Source organism: Myxocyprinus asiaticus, chromosome 39, assembly GCF_019703515.2.
Source record: "Myxocyprinus asiaticus isolate MX2 ecotype Aquarium Trade chromosome 39, UBuf_Myxa_2, whole genome shotgun sequence".
Lineage (NCBI taxonomy): Eukaryota > Metazoa > Chordata > Actinopteri > Cypriniformes > Catostomidae > Myxocyprinus > Myxocyprinus asiaticus.
In genome coordinates this window covers 28,514,863-28,535,458 of record NC_059382.1, presented here as the reverse complement: position 1 = coordinate 28,535,458, position 20,596 = coordinate 28,514,863, and the positions used below count along the sequence as shown (strand labels likewise).

The 20,596-nt window shown below is 36.2% G+C and overlaps 2 protein-coding genes across 2 annotated transcripts in view; one reads left to right on the top strand and one right to left on the bottom strand.

Annotated features, from left to right (window-relative positions):
• The window catches only part of LOC127429583 (ras-related protein Rab-4B-like), a 22,018-nt gene extending 15,059 nt beyond the window's left edge, over positions 1 to 6,959 (top strand). Inside the window, exon 8 of the mRNA XM_051678706.1 lies at positions 193 to 6,959. The gene's annotated coding sequence lies outside the window, so the exon portion shown is untranslated. The remainder of the gene's footprint in view (positions 1 to 192) is intronic.
• On the bottom strand, positions 1,387 to 20,596 carry ap2s1 (adaptor related protein complex 2 subunit sigma 1). The gene is made up of 5 exons (XM_051678713.1): positions 20,451 to 20,596; positions 19,527 to 19,676; positions 19,117 to 19,230; positions 12,033 to 12,092; positions 1,387 to 9,044 (listed from the first exon to the last, which is right to left on the bottom strand). Exons 1-5 carry the CDS (start codon positions 20,451 to 20,453, stop codon positions 8,943 to 8,945), a joined length of 429 nt encoding a protein of 142 aa, XP_051534673.1. The 5' UTR covers positions 20,454 to 20,596; the 3' UTR covers positions 1,387 to 8,942.

Here is a 20,596-nt window from a genome sequence, read left to right as displayed (position 1 = left end):
TAATATTTGACTTCAGTGGATGCTGCGCAGTAATATACATTGTAGCTAGATGAACACTGCTAGATCGCTGTATTGCCAAATCAAGACCCATGACGGGAATTGTTTTATAATGAAGTTTGTTATATGAAAGATTTAATGGTCACTATGCTGCAGCTATACTAATAATTTTGGAATATTTCTTAACTTTTTCAGTTCCGGGTGTCTCTGGGTATGCACGCCCTCTTAACCCCATTCCCCAAATGTGACACTCCACACCCAGACACATCTGGATCATTTCTTAAGAAGTCTATCTGCAACTTTTGACCTCTGACATCGGACATAAAGCTGTTCGCCAAGGACACTTCTCCGGGCCCCTCTATACTGGGCTGGAAGGCGTCTAGAGAGGGCCACGGACAGTAGAGGTGAATCCTGACCTGACTGAGAGACCGTGTGTGTTTTTAACTTATCCTGTGATTCTCATGCACACATGAAGTTTTGTAAAGTCAACAGCCATCAACTAGACTTCACTGGACTAGGATAAACCATTCAGCGCAAGCAGTGGATAAAACATTCCATAGGTTTTAAAAACTAAATATTGTTGAATCATTTCATACATTGTGACATATCTGTCCTTTGCTGGTGTTAAAAGGGTAGTTCAACCAAAAATAAAAATTCTGTCATGAATCACCTAAGATCCATGTGACTGAATTCCATAGAACACAAAAGATGTTGGGCAGTATGCTAGGCTCTGTCACCATTCACTGTCATTACATCATTTCACCATACAATAAAAGTGAATGGTGGCTGAGGTGAACATTCTGCTTAACATCTCCTTTTGTGTTTCACAGAGGAGAGAAAGTTTTGTGTTTGAAACAGCATAAGAGTGACAATAAATAATGACACAATTTTCATTTTTGAGTGAATGATCCTTTGAAGTTGAATGTCCCATTTATGGTTTTGTAAAAGTGACAAATGATGAAACAATTGAGCACGTCATTGGTCATCCATGCAGGTTAGGTGGTCAGCTGTTAGCACAGGCTAAAAAATATATATACATATATATATGTATATATATATATATATATATATAAATGTTGAGATCCAAACATTGACTTTTGGTGAGAAATCAAAGCTGTTTAAAGCCCTTTGCTGTACACTCATATAATCTGTTCTTGGTTCGAGGAAAAAAGAGAAACATCTGTTCAGACCTTGTCATTCAGTCAGCACTATCTGGTGCTTATCGGATGTTTACTGCTGCCCTGCTCTGGCTTGGGTTGGAGGTTATCATGAAACTAAACCTCAGCCATCCTCTGCATGGACCTGCTTCTCTAATGTCTGCTGGCTAAATCATTTATTGACATTTATAACAGCAAATCTACTGAATTCTATTCATAAGGAATAATGTGATTTTTAGTTTTTTTTTTTTTTTTTTTTACATTTACACCTACCTGGTTTAACATTTTACTTGTTCAAAATTTCTTTAATGCCCCTAAAAAATAATATAAATTATATATTTGATCTGATTAAAACTTATATGTAGATCTTTGTTCAGATTTTGGGTGAATCTCACGAAAATAGTCGGGTGATATTTCACGGCAAAAATCAAAAGACAAAATATGAACATTATATTTTGCATAAAGAAAATGAAGTCGTTTTAAAGACCATTAAGATTTTCTTTCATAATGGTAACATTTCCTCAGTTCTCAGTAGCCTACTGGAGTGTGAAAAAAATCTCATTCTCATTACTGTAATGTGAAAAAATAATTTGTATTATTATTTAAATGGTAAAATTATACATCATACTGGTATTTGTTGTGCTGAATTTAATTTATGCTTATTTCAATTAAAAATAAATAAATCACATTACAGTAATGAGTGATTTATTTATTTTCCCACATTAAAGTAATTTGAATTTGGATGGAACGTGTGATTGTCTTGAAAATAATGTCACAATGTAGAAAATATGAATAGTCTTAAAAGTAGGCTTAATTTTCTTCTAGCAAAATTGTGTGAATGCATATTCGGGGAGAGAAATGATCTGGTCCAGAAATGCCCAGGTCATCTTTCACGCCATAATTAAAAATAAATAAAAATATGAACATTATATTTTGTATAAAGAATTAAGCCTTTTTGTTTTAAAACACCATTAAAGGGAAATGAAAATTCTCTCATCATTTACTCACCCTCATGCCATCCCAGAAGTGTATTACTGTCTTCTGCAGAACAAAAGCAAAGATTTTTAGAAGAAGTAGGTCCATACAATGGCAAGTGAATAGTGACCAGAACTTTAAAGGTCCAAAAGGGACATAAAGACAGCATAAAAGTAATCCATAAGACTCCAGTGGTTAAATCCATGCCTTCAGAAGCGATATGATAGGTGTGGGTGTGGGTCCTTTTGTACTGAAAATCTACACTTTCACTCTCACATTCTGGTGTGGAAGTGACTTTTACTTTCATATTCAGCCACATACTGGTCGGGGTTGGTCAAATGTGGAGATTGATAGGACTTAAATATTGATCTGTTTATTACCCTCACCTATCATATCACTTCTAAAGATATGGATTTAACCACGGGATTACTTTATGCTGCCTTTAGATCCTTTCTGGTCACCATTCACTTGCATTGTGAGGACCAACAGAGCTGACATATTCTCCTACAAATCTTAATTTGTGTTCTGCAGACGTCAGTCAGTCATACATATCTGAGATGGCATGAGGGTGAGTAAATTATGAGAGAATTTTCATTTTTGGATGAACTGTTCCTTTAAGAATTTCTTGTATTGTGAAATTATTATTGTGACAATCAAGCACATTTAAAGCCCCCTTATCCAGTTCTCAGTAGCCAAATGTAGTGTAAAGAAATGTCATATTAGCGTAATAATATTGAAATTAAAGCTGGTGTCGTAACAGTTATCACAATACAGAATGGACGACTTATATATATATATATATATATATATATATATACAGGTGCATCTCAATAAATTAGAATGTCATGAAAAAGTTCATTTATTTCAGTAATTCAACTCAAATTGTGAAACTCGTGTATTAAATAAATTCAATGCACACAGACTGAAGTAGTTTAAGTCTTTGGTTCTTTTAATTGTGATGATTTTGGCTCACATTTAACAAAAACCCACCAATTCACTATCTCAAAAAATTAGAATATGGTGACATGCCAATCAGCTAATCAACTCAAAACACCTGCAAAGGTTTCCTGAGTCTTCAAAATGGTCTCTCAGTTTGGTTCACTAGGCTACACAATCATGGGGAAGACTGCTGATCTGACAGTTGTCCAGAAGACAATCATTGACACCCTTCACAAGGAGGGTAAGCCACAAACATTCATTGCCAAAGAAGCTGGCTGTTCACAGAGTGCTGTATCCAAGCATGTTAACAGAAAGTTGAGTGGAAGGAAAAAGTGTGAAGAAAAAGATGCACAACCAACCGAGAGAACCGCAGCCTTATGAGGATTGTCAAGCAAAATCGATTCAAGAATTTGGATGAACTTCACAAGGAATGGACTGAGGCTGGGGTCAAGGCATCAAGAGCCACCACACACAGACGTGTCAAGAAATTTGGCTACAGTTGTCGTATTCCTCTTGTTAAGCCACTCCTGAACCACAGACAACGTCAGAGGCGTCTTACCTGGGCTAAGGAGAAGAAGAACTAGACTGTTGCCCAGTGTTCCAAAGTCCTCTTTTCAGATGAGAGCAAGTTTTGTATTTCATTTGGAAACCAAGGTCCTAGAGTCTGGAGGAAGGGTGGAGAAGCTCATAGCCCAAGTTGCTTGAGGTCCAGTGTTAAGTTTCCACAGTCTGTGATGATTTGGGGTGCAATGTCATCTGCTGGTGTTGGTCCATTGTGTTTTTTGAAAACCAAAGTCACTGCACCCGTTTACCAAGAAATTTTGGAGCACTTCAGGCTTCCTTCTGCTGACCAGCTTTTTAAAGATGCTGATTTCATTTTCCAGCAGGATTTGGCACCTGCCCACACTGCCAAAAGCACCAAAAGTTGGTTAAATGACCATGGTGTTGGTGTGCTTGACTGGCCAGCAAACTCACCAGACCTGAACCCCATAGAGAATCTATGGGGTATTGTCAAGAGGAAAATGAGAAACAAGAGACCAAAAAATGCAGATGAGCTGAAGGCCACTGTCAAAGAAACCTGGGCTTCCATACCACCTCAGCAGTGCCACAAACTGATCACCTCCATGCCACGCCGAATTGAGGCAGTAATTAAAGCAAAAGGAGCCCCTACCAAGTATTGAGTACATATACAGTAAATGAACATACTTTCCAGAAGGCCAACAATTCACTAAAAATGTTTTTTTTATTGGTCTTATGATGTATTCTAATTTTTTGAGATAGTGAATTGGTGGGTTTTTGTTAAATGTGAGCAAAAATCATCACAATTAAAAGAACCAAAGACTTAAACTACTTCAGTCTGTGTGCATTGAATTTATTTAATACACGAGTTTCACAATTTGAGTTGAATTACTGAAATAAATGAACTTTTCCACGACATTCTAATTTATTGAGATGCACCTGTATATAACATTGGCAGTAAAATATGAACTGGACATTTCTAAGTAAGATTTACTTTTTTACAGCATATTAAGAGTCATTTAAAAGTGGTTACCACAAGGTATTTTGTAACAATTTGAAAATAATTCCTTGCAGCAACCAGATCTGCTTGACTACTGCAATGTAGTCCTGAAATAGGTTCAGATTGCAGTCATATTTTAGGTTAAGTTGTTTGTTGTTTCCTCTGGTTTCCCGTGACAGGGTGATGGCCTGTGCAGTGCCCTGTTCCTTATGCTCTTTACTCAGTGATATCATCATTATGCACCACGGACAGACCTGTTACGCTCTGTGTTTTAAAATGTCGTCTATGCGATGTGTGGTTTCCCTTTTTCTTTTCTTCAAGTGCACTTTTTTGACTGTTATATACTGTACCTATAGAATTGTAAAATTTATAGTAATTTAATTACATTAAATGAAAGAATATTATTTGAGGAGTGATCATTCCTTACAGAAGAACAACTGAGACTAGTCCGACACAGTTTCAGGGGTAGTGGAGTTTTCTGTTATAGTCATAAATGCGACAAGTTTTCTCCAGCACAAAGCACAGCCTTAACTGACTAACCATGATTGTTACAGCGATTCGAGAGTCGCGTTTGATCATAGCTGCTTCATGCTCTCAATGTTGTCCAAGCTCTTTTAATATGCACCTAAACTGTGACTTCAGTTTTACTTTTTGTCCAAACACGATCACTTGGACTCCAGGTTAAGCTCTGCACTGCATATGTTGTCGTTTTTAGCAGAAAGTAATTTCAGTTTTGCACTTCCAGTGGAATTCAGTGTGTCATTTTAAAGATTAAGGATTATAATTAAAGTTGTTTTTTTATGTTATGTGGATATGTCTTTGTATTGTCTCTGTAGGAGAAGTGTGACAGAGCAACTTGCTTTTTCAGCTTTTTCTTCTTTAACAACTTCTGTTAATTCAAAAGAGACACTACTTCTTTTTTTTTTTTTTTTTTTTGGAATCCAATTATCTCCCTTTCTGAAGTGGCAAATACAGCAAACCCTAACAAACTCCAGCAGACTTGACATTCACAGAGGAACAAAATACTCTTTTTTTTTTTCATAGTTACTGAGCCCAGCAGTTTGCAGTCTAATTAGGTGTTTGCAAAGGCAACCAACACGGTTACTACTGCTCATAGTTTCTGTTTTTCAAACTCTGTTCAACTGTACGTTTGAAACTTCGGTGCATCACTAGTCCTGTACCGTTTGTGCTATGGACATGAACGAGCTTAAAATTTGAGGGTAACAAAGAAATGCCCATGACATATTCCACCCAAAAATCAAAATGAACACATTTGCATAAGACAAAAATGTCTGTTTTATGACTATTGGGAATTCTTTGCATTGTGACATACAGTATTAACATGTTAATGAAGCACTTTTCTGCCAAAATCTCAAATGGGCTGTTTCTACAATTCGGTTACTTTTTGACTTGAAAATGAAATATACTTTTATAGGTAGCTTTGTTTAATCATTAAAGGGACATGTTAAAAATGTTATAAATCATACAGGTCAAACTAAATAACAAAATCAGATGTCCACTGGGTTACATGGGCAGGGTCAGAGTGGAAGATAACAGGGTGGACATTCAGAGATTTTCAATTGATATATTTGTAAGCTTATAATGATGATTTTATTTCTGTTAACATAAATATATTGAAATTTCAAAATCTTTCCATAACAGGGTGGACTTGTTATGCTTGACTGAATTTGACCTAACATCACAAAATAAAGGAAAACATTAATAAAACAATAGTTATATACTTTAACTCCAACATTATTTTGTTGAATGGCTGATGTCCACCTACAAAGTGTGACGACATTTCATAACATAGATCTTCAACTAAAGGTCACAGTATCATGACATAACAGGCACAAACACCACATCCTCTACTGTTAGTGTTAAAATGACACATTTAACACAAAAGAATACATGCTATTGAGAGAACGTAATACTACTGAACACTTGATTGTGTGGAGAAAAAAATGACAAATGTGATAATTTAGCACTTTTTGTTTTCAAAGACATTTAAGATACAGCTCTACGGAAATAAGGAAATGACAGTAGTGCAATAAATGAAAATGAGTTCTATTATTTAAAATTTGTCTTTTAGGTCCACAGCTGATTATAACATACACATTATCTTTGTAACAAGCCATTTGAAATACCATAACTTGTACTGGGGAGTTAAATAGTCATAAAATTGTTGGAATGACCCCAATACTGCAGTGCGAGAAAAAAATCGAATTCTCATTTCTGTTTTACTGTAATTAAAATAATTCTGTCCAGACACAAAGGAATATTCTGGGTTCAATACAAGTTAAGCTCAATCAACAGCATTTGTGGCATAATGCTGATTACCACAAAAATTGATTTCGACTCGTCCCTCCTTTTCTTTAAAAAAACATTACAGTGAGGCACTTACAATGGAAGCGAATGGGGGCCAATTTTTGGAGGGTTTAAAAGGCAGAAATGTGAAGCTTATAATTTCATAAAAGCACTTACATTAATTCTTATGTTAAAACTCATGCATTGTTTGAGCTGTGAAGTTGTTTAAATTTTAGGGTTGTAGGGTTTGTTGACATTACATCGTCATGGCAACAAAGTTGTAAAACTGGCTATAACTTTCCACAGAAAAGGTTAGTACGTGATTTTACCGCATAATGTTAACAAGCATATTGTTTATGTCTTATGGCTATACTTTTGAAAGAGTATTTCAACATAAAAAAAAATTCACTTCCATTGTAAGAACCTCAGTGTGACCTAGAGTTTTGCTATATCTAAAGACAAGGGATGGGCATGTAAAAATTTTTGATTACCTCATCTATCATTGACAACTGTCAGTAGCATCCCTTTACCTGCAGATGGCAGTGTAGCACATCTAAAGAACTACTGAGCTTTGGACACCTGTTATGAATCATTATATTAAATATACATTATACTTTGGATTCATACACAAAGCATTTTTTTTATTTATTTTACCTTCATTTTTTTTATACACTGACAGAAACACACACGAGTATAACACCATTTATATCAACTCTTACTCTGTAATCTTACAGGGACAATTAGGCAAATCTAGAATATTTTGGGACAAAAACAAAAAAACAAAAGTATAAAACAAACATCTAAAAAAGAAATGATCACAGTAACTTATGAATCTAACTGTAATGGAAGTTTCAAGGCTGAGCAGTTGCCATAGAGCTTGGATCGAGGGAACCGACACTACAAAAGGGGAAATTAAATGTAGACCATCTTTTGTCAATTCCCCAAGCTCAATTCTTCTACTCAGCCTTGTTCTCTAAACCACTCCCGAATCGCTCTAGTTCTTCACACAGCCAACAGACTTCACTACAATTAGAATGGGTAAATGAGATGTCTATTGGAGATCTGCTGCTTTAGTGGAAGAACATGAGCAGCATCAGAGAGCATTTAAATGATTGGAATGACTGGTTAGTTCATCAAATTACACTTAAAATATATGCTTATATAATGTATATGTACACTTTACAAAAACAAACTTCACAGTACTGCTGTACACAAGTAGAACAATTAACAAAACAGGTTCCAGATAAAGGAATAGTTCAACCAAAAGGAAAATTCTGATCTTACTGAATCATTCTCATGTGGTTCCAAACCCATATGACTTAAAGCTGATGCTGCTTTTTCCATTCAGTGCAAATGAATGGTGACTGAAGTTATTAGTCAATAAACTTCTCCCTAAACGCTCCTTTTGTGTTTCACAGAAGTCAGTCATTCGAGTTAAGAACAATCTGAAGATGAGTAAATGACGACAGAATTTTCATTTTTGGGTGAACTATCCCTTTAAATGAACATTTGATTTGAACATGGGACTTGTCTGGCTATAAGATAACTTTAGATATAACATGTCTAGGAAGGTTTCTTTTGATAAAATGAGGATAACATTGCCACGACAACATTTCATCCGTATTTGTAGTGTATAACGGAACTGTGTTGATCTTGTTGTTCAGATGCTTCGGTGCCTTGGTGGTTTTGGCCATCAGGACGGCTATTCTCTGTTTCAGTGTTAAAGAATGGGCTTGGAGAGGTTGCCAGTCTGACTCTTTCAAGTCTACTGTGCTATAAAATTGCTGAAGTATTCGAGTCTGGGTGAGCCAAAGCACTGGGAGAAGTAATGAGGTCAATACTAAATAACTGGGAAGGCCTTTAATATTCATGAGTAACTGAATGCAAAACATGATTTTGAAAATTATAAAAAGGTGAAATGTTTGTGGATGTAATTCAGCAAGACAATGCCCAAACACACACATTTTGGTTTGGTTGCAGAGAAGAGGTGGGCAGGGGGCCTGCTGCAATGGCGGTTAATTGATTGAGTGACAGGGCCGGACACCTCTCTACTCCAGAGACTGCAGCATAAGGAGCTGCTTGAGTACCTTGGTCTGGCTAGTCTCTCGGATCTCTCCTGCAAGAAACATCTCGTCCACCACTGTGTAAACCTGTAATACAATTAGACAACACACATCAGTGACTGTAGTTCCCATTAATTCACTTATCCTCTTAACAGAGTGCAACAGTGCCTGCCAACATTTTCAGCCGTCTTGGTTTTTGAAGTCTTTTTTCCCATAGGGATTTCATAAAGTACTTATTTAAAGAGTTCCAAGCCATGAACCGAACGAACCAGCTACATGGTGAATCACAACATTGCAAACTTTGATTTGAAGCAAAAAAGTATTTGAAAATCTTTAAAAAAAAGACAAAGGTACTATTTAAGTCCTTTTTAACTATAAACTCTCCTCCCTGCCCAGTAGGTGGCGATACACATGAATAATGTGAATCGGCAAAAACAAAAATGTGAAAGTGGAGATTTATAGTAAATAAGGACTTAAATATTGATTGTTTCTCACCCACACCTATCAAACCGCTTTTGAAGATATGAATTAAACCACTGGAGTCGTATGGATTACTTTTTTGCTGCCTTAATGTACTTTTTGAGCTTCAAAGTACTGGTCACCATTCACATGCATTGAATGAACCTACAGAGCTGAAATATTCTTCTAAAATTCTTCATTTGTGTTGTGCAGAAGAAAGAAAGTCATACACATCTCAGATGGCATGAGGGCAAGTTTGTTTGAATGTGGTTTAACGCCATGCCAGCTTCTATGGCTATTTTTATGCTGAAAAAAAGTTAAAATACAATCAAAGGTATAAAGTGATTAAAAAAACTATATTAAGTTTTTCAAATCTTGTTTTCACTATGAACTCTAAAACTGATTCAGGCAAAACTTTGTTTAAAATCTTTTGCATGAGGGAGAGTAGATGAGAATGTTTGGGTAAACCATCCCTTTGACATCTTTAATAAGGGAAAGAAGCGGGGGCCTGTAAAGACGCTGTCTACCACCCCTGGAGTCGAGAGTTCGAATCCAGGGTGTGCTGAGTGACTCCAGCTGGGTCTTCTAAGCAACCAAAATGGCCCGGTTGCTAGGGAGGGTAGAGTCACATGGCGTAACCTGCTCGTGGTCGCTAAAATGTGGTTCGCTCTCAGCGGGGCGCGTGGGGAGTTGTGCGTGGATGCCGCGGAGAATAGCGTGGGCCTCCACACGCGCTATATCTCCACGGTAACGCGCTCAACAAGCCACGTGATAAGATGCGCGGATTGACGGTCTCAGACGCAGAGGCAACTGAGATTCATCCTCCGCCACCCAGATTGAGGCGAGTCACTACGCCACCACAGGGAATTGGGCATTCCATTGAACCACAATCCCATGAAGCATTATGAATGACAACTGAAATTAAAAGACATTCACAAATAAAAAAAATTCCCTTTGACAACATGCACTGATGAATTGTGCACAATAAGACCAGGAAGAGGTGTTAAGAAAGTAAATAATATCAATTCTGATTTCATGTAGACTTAAAAACAAGACAAGCTGATTTTACTGTCAAGATGTTTTATATCATCTTCTCTGGTCCTGTTTAAAACATCATAAATCAGCTTGCCTTCAGTGTGGGCAAACCTTAGCTAAGGTTCATGTAGGCGGATTCAAAAATACATCAGGTAATTAGCACAGCAGAAATCAAATGCAATTATCTGCAGCAACTTTTTTTTATATATATAACTGTTTATGGGTTTCCTTTAACGGCAGCCTCCCTTATGTACCAAATGGATGAGGATGTTCTTAATTACGTGAATGTTGTAATTATGCATCAAATACCTGTTGCCATGGCACTGCATTACAGCTGAAATAGAGAGCTAATTATCTCATCCTTTTTGCTCTCAAAATTTTGCTTATTGAGCTGCTGTCTGCCTTCAGAGAAATACTTGAATTCCGCTTCACAAACTCTCGATTCGATTCCGATTCTATATCAATTCAGATGGGTTTATTTCAGTAATGTCCATTTTGCTTGCATATAAAACAAATTCTCTCCCAGCTAATGCTGTCAATTATACAGGAAACCTTCTAACTAGGTACATTATGAAAATATAAATTTTACCAATTATATTTTATTAGTTTTTCATCATTTTGGCTTTTTAAAAATGAACAAATAAATATATTCAATGAATAAATAAGATACGTATATTATATTATTTTTTGTTACACGTTTATTGATTAATTGCATCATTTGTACATTATACAAGTACTTACAATGATTGTTGAACATGCTAAAACCGGTACTGTCTCTTTAGAGAAATGCCGGTTTTATTAAAGAGCGTCTGTAGATGAGCGCATGTGAACGAGAGAGACTCGAATGGCTTTATGTCATCTGTGCTATGCCTGATTAGATTTAAATGTTAATTTTTTTTTAAACACCTGACTGTAGAGCAGAAATGGGATTAAGAGAGACATTATTCAATGACAAATGTGTCGCGTGGATCTTGTCTTTGGACACCCATTAAGGCCTTTTCACACCAAATGCGAATCTTCGCTGCAATTAACATTTTGAATAGAAAAAAACAGATTCCAAATGAGCCATTCTCACCTGGAGCAAATGTTTTTTTACGGTGTGTCATTTTTTTTGTCTTCGCCTGGCGATGAAATACCCTGACCAATAAAATAAGAGCTTTGGATTACGTGTCAGGAGTTGCTGCAGTTACCAAAACCAGTGCTGGTGGCGCTAAAGCACAGAGAGCTGTTTTGACCACCAACATAAACACTTAAGTAACTCAAGGAAGAAATCCTGAACCAACAGCGAGGATGTCTATTTCATTTGCAGCAAATGCCTTAACAACTGAAAAAAAAAGAAAAAAATCATATGGGTTCTCTTAACATGTAAATGATTTTGCTGCATCACTACCCTACCCTTTAAAAGATCTGATCTTACGTATTCCACATTGCTAAATTATTTGCCTTTGAATTTAATCTTACGTGAGTTCTCTTATATCTCTAATAAAATATATATCGCGGCATCTTTAATTTTGACTTCAAATGCGCCCTTAAATGGAGTATATTAGTTATTTATTGATTTGAAGGAAGTCCTACACTTACCTTGTAAAAATTGAAGACCAGATCTAATTCACACACATTGTGGAAATACTCATTCAAAACCTGTAAAGCAAGAGGAATACACATCAGTTCACAAATAAGTAGAGGCACAAATACATAGAGCGTTCTGTCGTTCGCCCCAATCTGAATTCATATTAGCGTGGTAGAATCAGTGATGGGTTGCTGGTTGACCTAGCTGTGGTTTTGCATTAAATCCAGTGACATTTAGCATATGGGCTAGTTTTCGTGTTGGGGGAGTTGTTTACAGTGAGGGTCAGAGGAAGTCCTAGCATTCCATGTCACAATGTTCTTGAACTTCTGGCCGCTGCTTTCCCTCACGGCCACATTCTGTTTGTCTCTTAGACACAGAAAATAACGCAAGCAGAAGTGCTCCCCACTGCGCTACGGTTCCTTTATTTACCCATTTCTGCTTTATTGGCATTACACAATGATTACAATTAGATTTGAAATGTTTACAGGAAAGGTTAGGGTATACCTTGTTTTTCCGCATGCCATATGCCTTGTGCATGATCGAGTGCTCTTTCCTTTCAAAGTATACTCTTTTGCACACTATGACTGCTTTGTGATTCACTTTTAGTACAGTCAACGGCAGGCGCATATGTAGATGATTTGATATCGTTTCGCTTGCAAGGAAAAATTCTCTAACAGCATGTATATCGCAATGATTTCTCACTTGTGAGTATGAGAGATTTGATTCATTTTTGAAGTTCCTTTTCAGTGAATTATTTGAAAACACTGACTGAACGATTTGTTTGCATTGTTGTAATGTCTACTGAAGTCCCTGTATGACATTTTACATGTTTTAAGCTTAAAATCTTTTAGTAAAAAAAAAAAACAAATAAAAAAAAAGATCTCACTACATATACTTCTTACTATGTATTGTTATGTTGGTGCATATAAATACACATTTTTAAATGTTCTTGCTTTCAATCTAGTGAAAAACAGTTTGAAAAAATGCTTTGATCATTTTTAAACTACATTTATGATGTACTTCTTGCTTTAAAATTTTTTATTCTATTAGTTAGGGCACAGGCATTGAAAAAGCGGAGGCCCTGTTGTTCTTCCAAGGGCTATTAGGGGGCCAAGCAGCGAAGCTGCTGGAACCCTATTGTAATTGCACTGATTTTCTTCTTTTTGGGGGCCAAGCAGCTAAGCTGTTGGAACCCTATTTTAATTGTACTGATTTTCTTCTTTTTCTTCCTTTTTTTCTGCCCTAAAATTGTCTGGGTGTCAGAGACGTGTAGTTGTAGAGACACCAAACTTGGCAGGATGATCCCAAGCCCCCCCCCAAACTATAATAAACACTTTTACGTTTGGGCTCATATCCCTGCAACCATAAGGGCTAGAATCAAAATTATAAAAAAAAAAAAAAAATGTAAAAAAAACAATTTCCTCTGATTCCTTGAGTAAAGCTCTGCAAAATGTATATCTCTGATTTCAAATTTTGGGAATTTTATGAAAAACCTACTTTCGAACTCCTCCTAGACCGTTTGTCCAATCAGCACATAATTTGGTATACATCATATACAGACCCCCGACAAAAAGTTATCAAAAGAATCGATACATGAAATCGTTCTGAAGATATTAACGAAACAATTCCTTCGGTTTAATGCATTTTGAGTAATTTATCAACATCTACTCAACGCAAACTCCAAAAGTAACCAAACTCAGTACACATAGTCAACAGGAAGTTTAGAAGACATCATCAAATTTTCGTACAATTTCACCCCTAGGGGGCGCTACAACTTAAAAACTGTCATAGCTTTACAGCCGTTTAAGTGACAAAGGTCAAATTAAATATGCATCTTCTTTGGTTCAAATACTAACATATTCTTAAAAAATCCATTCGACAAATTAACAAAAATGGGCAATCAAATTTCAGCACCTTATAACTCGTATTGGGAATGGCGGAGGGTTATGGAAATTGCTATACACAAGCAGGGTGTCAACTCGAAGCCACATATCAAATTTTGTGACAATTGGCCACACAGTGGCGGTATAATTAGCTAATTCACATTTTTGCTTATAACTCCAGAACTGTATAGGCTACAATACAAATTTGTAGCTTCTCTGAATCCACCAGTGCCCCACAATGATATGGTCACATGGATTTCCATTGCTGCAAGAAAACTTCATCATGTATATTTGTTTGAAAGACCTACTTTTTCGAACTCGTCCTAGGCCGTTTGTCTGACTTGCACAAAACTTGGTATGCTTCATCTACAGACCCTCCAGACAAAAAAATTATCAAAAGAATTGATATGTCAAATCGTTCCGAAGATATAAACAAATACGTTTTGGGCTGTGGCCCATAATTACTAATTGGCCCTAACAATTAATCTCACTAATTATGAGAACAATTTTAAAACTTAACAAATCTTAGTATAGATAAACAAAAGAACATTCTGAGGTAACATGCTAAAGTTCATCAATTTGGCAGAGCTATAACTTAAGAAATAGCTATTTTTACAACTGTAATTCATGCTGTAATTGATGCTGTACATAAATAGGCTGTTGTACTTTTTGTTGACCAGAGGGAGTCACACGACAAGAAATGTCTTCAAATACCACCAACAGTTATATTTTGCCATTCAGCCACTCCTTGTAAATCAGATAAATAAATTATTAAATGCTTTTTTCCTTAATTTCTCTTTAGGAAGAATAGCTTCTGATGTTCTTATTTGTCAGTCGCTTTGGATAAAAGCATCTGCTTAATGAAGAAAGGTAATAAGCATACATAATCTTCTTGATTTTTTTTTGGAAATGAAAACAAAGGCTGAGGGATAGATTTAAACCCTATTCAGACAGGATTAGTTTTATATGTGAATGTGGGGGAATTTAATAATTACCAGAGCTGTCAGCATGTCAGTAATTTTATTTAGACTTGTACAGTGTGCTGCACTGATAAAAAAAATAAAATACAGCATATTTTATCTACTATAAAACACCCTGTAATAATAGGCCTTGGTGATATTAATAGCCTGTGAATTGACACATTGGTAAAAACCCTGTACATCAGCACTTTCCAGTAATGCAGTTTAAAAAGATACCAGAAAATGTAAGACACACTTTATGCTGCTGAGTTCACTCCATGAACCCATGTAAGATTCCGAGTTGGGCTCTCTGCGTCATTATTCAAAACTGTTTGGATCCATATGGCCAAAGTAAGTTCAAAAATGCTATAGATGCAATAAAATTATCATGAACTAGCATGACTACACTAACATCCCATGTATAACTGCCTTTACATGCTACTAGATTGCTTTTCGATCTATGACCCTGCTCAATTTAAACATGGATCTTATTTGCCTGCACATGAGATTTCATCTAATTATTGGTGCAATAAATATTAAAAAAAATATATATTTTGACTGCAAGTGCAGTCGTGTTTATTTCACCTTCATCAGGAGCTTTTATTATGAAACGGAAAGTGCAATGTTAGTTTGACAGTTATGAGTTTCGCATCTTGTGAACCGCTTTCAATCTCTCCTTTACGGTTGGTTCCGCGTTTGTAGATTTGTATAATAACGTAATAGTTGTTACTAATGTTTGGAATTGCGAGAACTCTTTAATCTGCAGCACTTCACAATGCACGTGAACTGCGCTACAAACAGTAGCACATGAGCCTCGCCTTCCCGCGCATGCACACAGATCAGTGCATTGCCAGTCCATTCTGAAGCGCACACAGACCATGTTTATCTGTCTTTAATCGCAGCCTTAGGCAGTTAAATAATCACATATGATAATTTCTCCATTTTTACATTATTTTGATTAATTATACAGCCCTGAAGGATCGTGAAATTAGTCTACTGATGCACTCTATGAACCTTAATGGCCAAATAAAAAGCTCATTAAAATCATCGTGATATTCGCAATATTGCTGAATTTTACATCGTCAGCAAAAGCACTGTGATTATATTGTGGGTATTCAATGTATCGCCCAGCCCCAAAAGGAATATTTGATATCTTAAATACTGTTGCCATGGCAACGCATTAATTGTTATTATACCTTTCTTCCTATATTTGGGTGTTTTTGAGACACACAGAGTCATCGGCTATTAGGGCAGGGCAAAAGTTGCGGGGGGCTCTGTAGCCCCCCCATTTTCACCTACAGTCACCAAACTTGATACATACAGTTGTGCTCAAAAGTTTGCATACCCTGGCAGAAATTGTGAAATTTTGGCATTGATTTTGAAAATATGACTGATCATGCAAAAAAAAAAAAAAAAAATATTTTAAGGATAGTGATCATATGAAGCCATTTATTATCACATAGTTGTTTGGCTCCTTTTTAAATCATAATGATAACAAAAATCAATCAAATGGCCCTTATCAAAAGTTTACATACCCTTGAATGTTTGGCCTTGTTACAGACACACAAGGTGACACACACAGGTTTAAATGGTAATTAAAGGTTAATTTCCCACACTTGTGGCTTTTTAAATTGCAATTAGTGCCTGTGTATAAATACTCAATGAGTTTGTTAGCTCTCACGTGGATGCACTGAGCAGGCTAGATACTGAGCCATGGGGAGCAGGAAAGAACTGTCAAAAGACCTGTGTAGCAAGGTAATGGAACTTTATAAAGATGGAAAAGGATACAAAAATATATCCAAAGCCTTGAAAATGCCAGTCAGTACTGTTCAATCACTTATTAAGAAGTGGAAAATTCAGGGATCTCTTGATACCAAGTCAAGGTCAGGTAGACCAAGAAAGATTTCAGCCACAACTGCCAGAAGAATTGTTCAGGATACAAAGAAAAACCCACAGGTAACCTCAGGAGAAATACAGGCTGCTCTGGAAAAAGATGGTGTGGTTGTTTCAAGGAGCAATAAATCATAAGCTGAAATAATACTCTCTACTATTATTCTGACATTTCACATTCTTAAAATAGTGATCCTAACTGACCTAAAACAGGGACTTTGTACGATTAAATGTCAGGAATTGTGAAAAACTGAGTTTAAATGTATTTGGCTAAGGTATATGTAAACTTCTGACTTCAACTGTATCATCTTTTCCCAACTGATTCGGCTACTCAGGCTGCAGTCTCTTTTGAGTACATGCTCAAATGCAGCGCTGGTGTGGTTTCTTCACTAGCTCCCATCTCATTAGCATAAATGAGAATCCTCGCGTCACCATATGACGAGAAATTTATTTGAAAAATCTTGATATATTCCAGCACAGATGCAAAAATACAAATAAAAATTCACTATCTCATTGAACCTCATGTTAAACTCCCAAAATGTTAAATGCAGTATATATTTATAAATAAACTATGAAACAAAGCCATCCTGTCAAATGTATTTACTTATTTTCATAAATTATATATATATATATTATATACACAATGTACATTAACCCCACCTTCCCAGTAACAGAGCAGCAGAGATCAATAAGGAGCTGTGCAATAAAGAGAGAGAGAGTGCGGAGCTTGCTGCCGATGATTTTCTCCGCACACGTGCTGTTTAACTTGCAATAATGCAGAGCCAACCCAAACAGACACGAAGAATAACGATGAGAATGTATTATCTTATTATTATTATTTATTACCGGTGTAGTCGAAGACCAGTAGCAGCTTGAATATGCTGGATTCAGTTGCATTATGCCTTCCTGAAAGTTGTCAGAATGTTAATTAGAGCTCTGTAGAGTCGCATAAAGTCAGATCAAACATTTACACGCTATTTAATTTGTATGAACACTTTGATTTCAGCAGATCTTGCTTACGTTTCAATAGCCATTGCTGATACCGCAAGTAAGTTTACCCTGAGAGGGCCACCCCCGGAAGCGAGAAATGCGGAAGTGTGAAAAAGGCCTATTTTGTTGGCTTGACAAAGCCAGCATACTGTTATTCTACAAATGTGTGGTGTTTTTCAAAATCCATAAACCAAGACCAAAATTTCTAACATTGACTCCACCTAGAGCATTCAAGCTACATTCACCAAACCTGGTACAGACCTTCAGACTGTTCTGGAATAGTGTGCTATATCTTTACGAACTGATTGGACTTACGGTTTTCACACAGCGGACATGAAATGTAAAAAAATATAAAATAAATAAAATCTCATAGGCTTACATTGACGAAACGTTCAAACGGAATGCTCGTTAATTCAAACTCCAAGTGTCAAATATTTCAAATGTAAACAAACCCACAGAAGGCCTTTGATCTGCTTTAAGTTGCTTTATCTATCTATCTATCTGATGATCTGTGTGACAATTTAGCTGGATAGCTAGTTGATGGTTTGTCTTACTGTAATGTGTGTAACTATCAATCTTCAAACTTCTAAAATTAGTTTAAACTTTCAGACCAGGCTTTGTCAAGCCGACATCCAAGTTTGTCTTGACAAACTTTACCTATCTAGTTATGTTGGCTTGACAAAGCTACTACATAAGCTTATTATTATTATTATGTTGGCTTGACATAGCTCAGTAAATGCAACACATTTTATCATGCTGCACATTAAGGGCCCTCATTAAAGTTAATCTCCTTACATTTCTAAGCTAGTAATTTAAACTTCCCTTAAGAGTCAACATATCTCATCTTGATTTAGGCTTCATTTCTGGTGCATAAAAGTGAGCTTTTTAATTATGGATTCTGTGCTGCATAATCAATTTAGTGGTCAAGAATTATACTGAATAACCCATTTAACTGCTCAATTAAATGCAGGACACATAAATAATCATTCAATTTTATTTAATGGCAGCTGAAAAATTGTCTCTCTATATATAAGATCAATTAATAACTGTAAAATAAAAAAGCAATAAACCTTAACCCAAGACTCTGAGTCTATCAGACCCTATGGTCATTTCCAGGAGTAAACTGTGATGTGCTCTACATTTTGAGCCACTTTGACCCAGAAACACATATTGAGTGAAGTAAAATGGCAATTTTCATGGCAAACTTTAAGTGATTATACAACTGCAACAGTTTGGAGAAACCTAATTATATCATTAGAAACCAGAGACATTTTCCACTCTTCATCTTTCCCTTCAGTGCATAAACCTTCTGGGTTTTTCTGACTCAAAAAGATGGTGCAGGTCACAAATAATAGCTTCTGGATATGATTTACCTCGACAAAGTTGTGAATAGCTTCCAGGTAAGCCAGGTTATTGTCCGTCACATCCACGCAAATGCAGAAGTACAGGCCGGCGTACCGCCTGTAAATGATCTTGAAGTTTCTGAACTGCAGAGGAAAACAATGAAACAGATTAGACTAACATAAAAAAAGGTATTTTGATGCACATTTTCAACTGTCACAGCTCCCCCATCTTTTGAACAATGAACATGTATTTTTTATTACGTACTAATTCACAATACAGTTTCATGGCCAATATGAAACATTTATGGCTGATTAAAATTTCTGAATTGTCAATTGATGTGGGGGAAAAGACATTTTGGATGCTGGGGACTAATTATCAACCTCTTATAATGACTTCTGAAGCACAGTGAGAGTTTAAATGTTGAAAGTAAGTGTTGTACCTCTACAAAGTTGGTGTGTTTGGCATCACGGACTGTCACTACGGCATGAACCTCTTCAATCAGCTTCTGTTTCTCATCATCGTCAAACTGCATGTACCACTTGGCCAGCCTGGTCTTCCCTGCCCGATTCTGGATGAGGATAAAGCGGATCTGCACAAGAAGTTAAGAAAAACAGGAGAAAAGTTTAGGTCTGACTGACACATTACATCAATTTCATCCTATAGAGCTTCATGAAGGCAGGACCTTGACATAATAGATGCCTGTTAGAGTTACAGGGTTCCCACAGCTTTTGATCAATGAATTTCCATACCATTTTTAGTTGTTTGTGATAAGTACTTTTAAATAATTTAATAGGATTTTCCAGCAGGTGAAATGTTAATGCTGAATGAATGTAACAAGAACAACTTAGCTAAACTCCTTTAGAAATTTCCATGGCTTTTTAACATATTTGTTTATAAATGCATTTCCATGGCAATTTAGAAATTTAAAAACTACATATTTCCAGGTTTTCCGTGATTGTGGGGACCCTGCTGTTAGTAGAAGAATTTTTCTATACCTAATAAAACCTTAACAGCTCGGGCTACATTATAAATGCTTCTCATATAACTAATAATATTTAAAACGTTATAAATACAATCCACAGGTCATATCGCGCTAGCACCAAATATTTTGTCACTATCATTTAGCTTGTAATTAATAAAGCGTGATTTCTGTTCTGATGCGGCTTAGAATAATATTAAAATGAAGCAAAAGCGACCCGATTTTGCTCCTGGCTATTATAAACTATATTTTCTTTGCTTTTATGACCTTGATCATGTTGCTATAATCGACATATATCACACTAGCCTGTTAGCTAAAACGAACTGATACACAAACTACTAAAACTCGCGATTGAAACTCCCTATATTAATTATCCAGACTTACCATTGTGCTCTATATATATAGATTCCGGGTGTCGGAGTTTTTTAATCAATGTTTAATTGTTTTATTTAAGGACTATAACTGCCTCAATTTGGGCTAGTTTCTGCAGCCGCCCTCTCTCTTCACCGGTCAGGATGCGAGCGGAGGGC

Coding starts and splice junctions, on each gene's coding strand:
- ap2s1 (XM_051678713.1), bottom strand. Junction 19,231..19,526: donor AACACACCAACTTTGTAGAG/GTACAACACTTA, acceptor TTTCCTCTGCAG/TTCAGAAACTTCAAGATCAT. Junction 12,093..19,116: donor CTATTCACAACTTTGTCGAG/GTAAATCATATC, acceptor CTTGCTTTACAG/GTTTTGAATGAGTATTTCCA.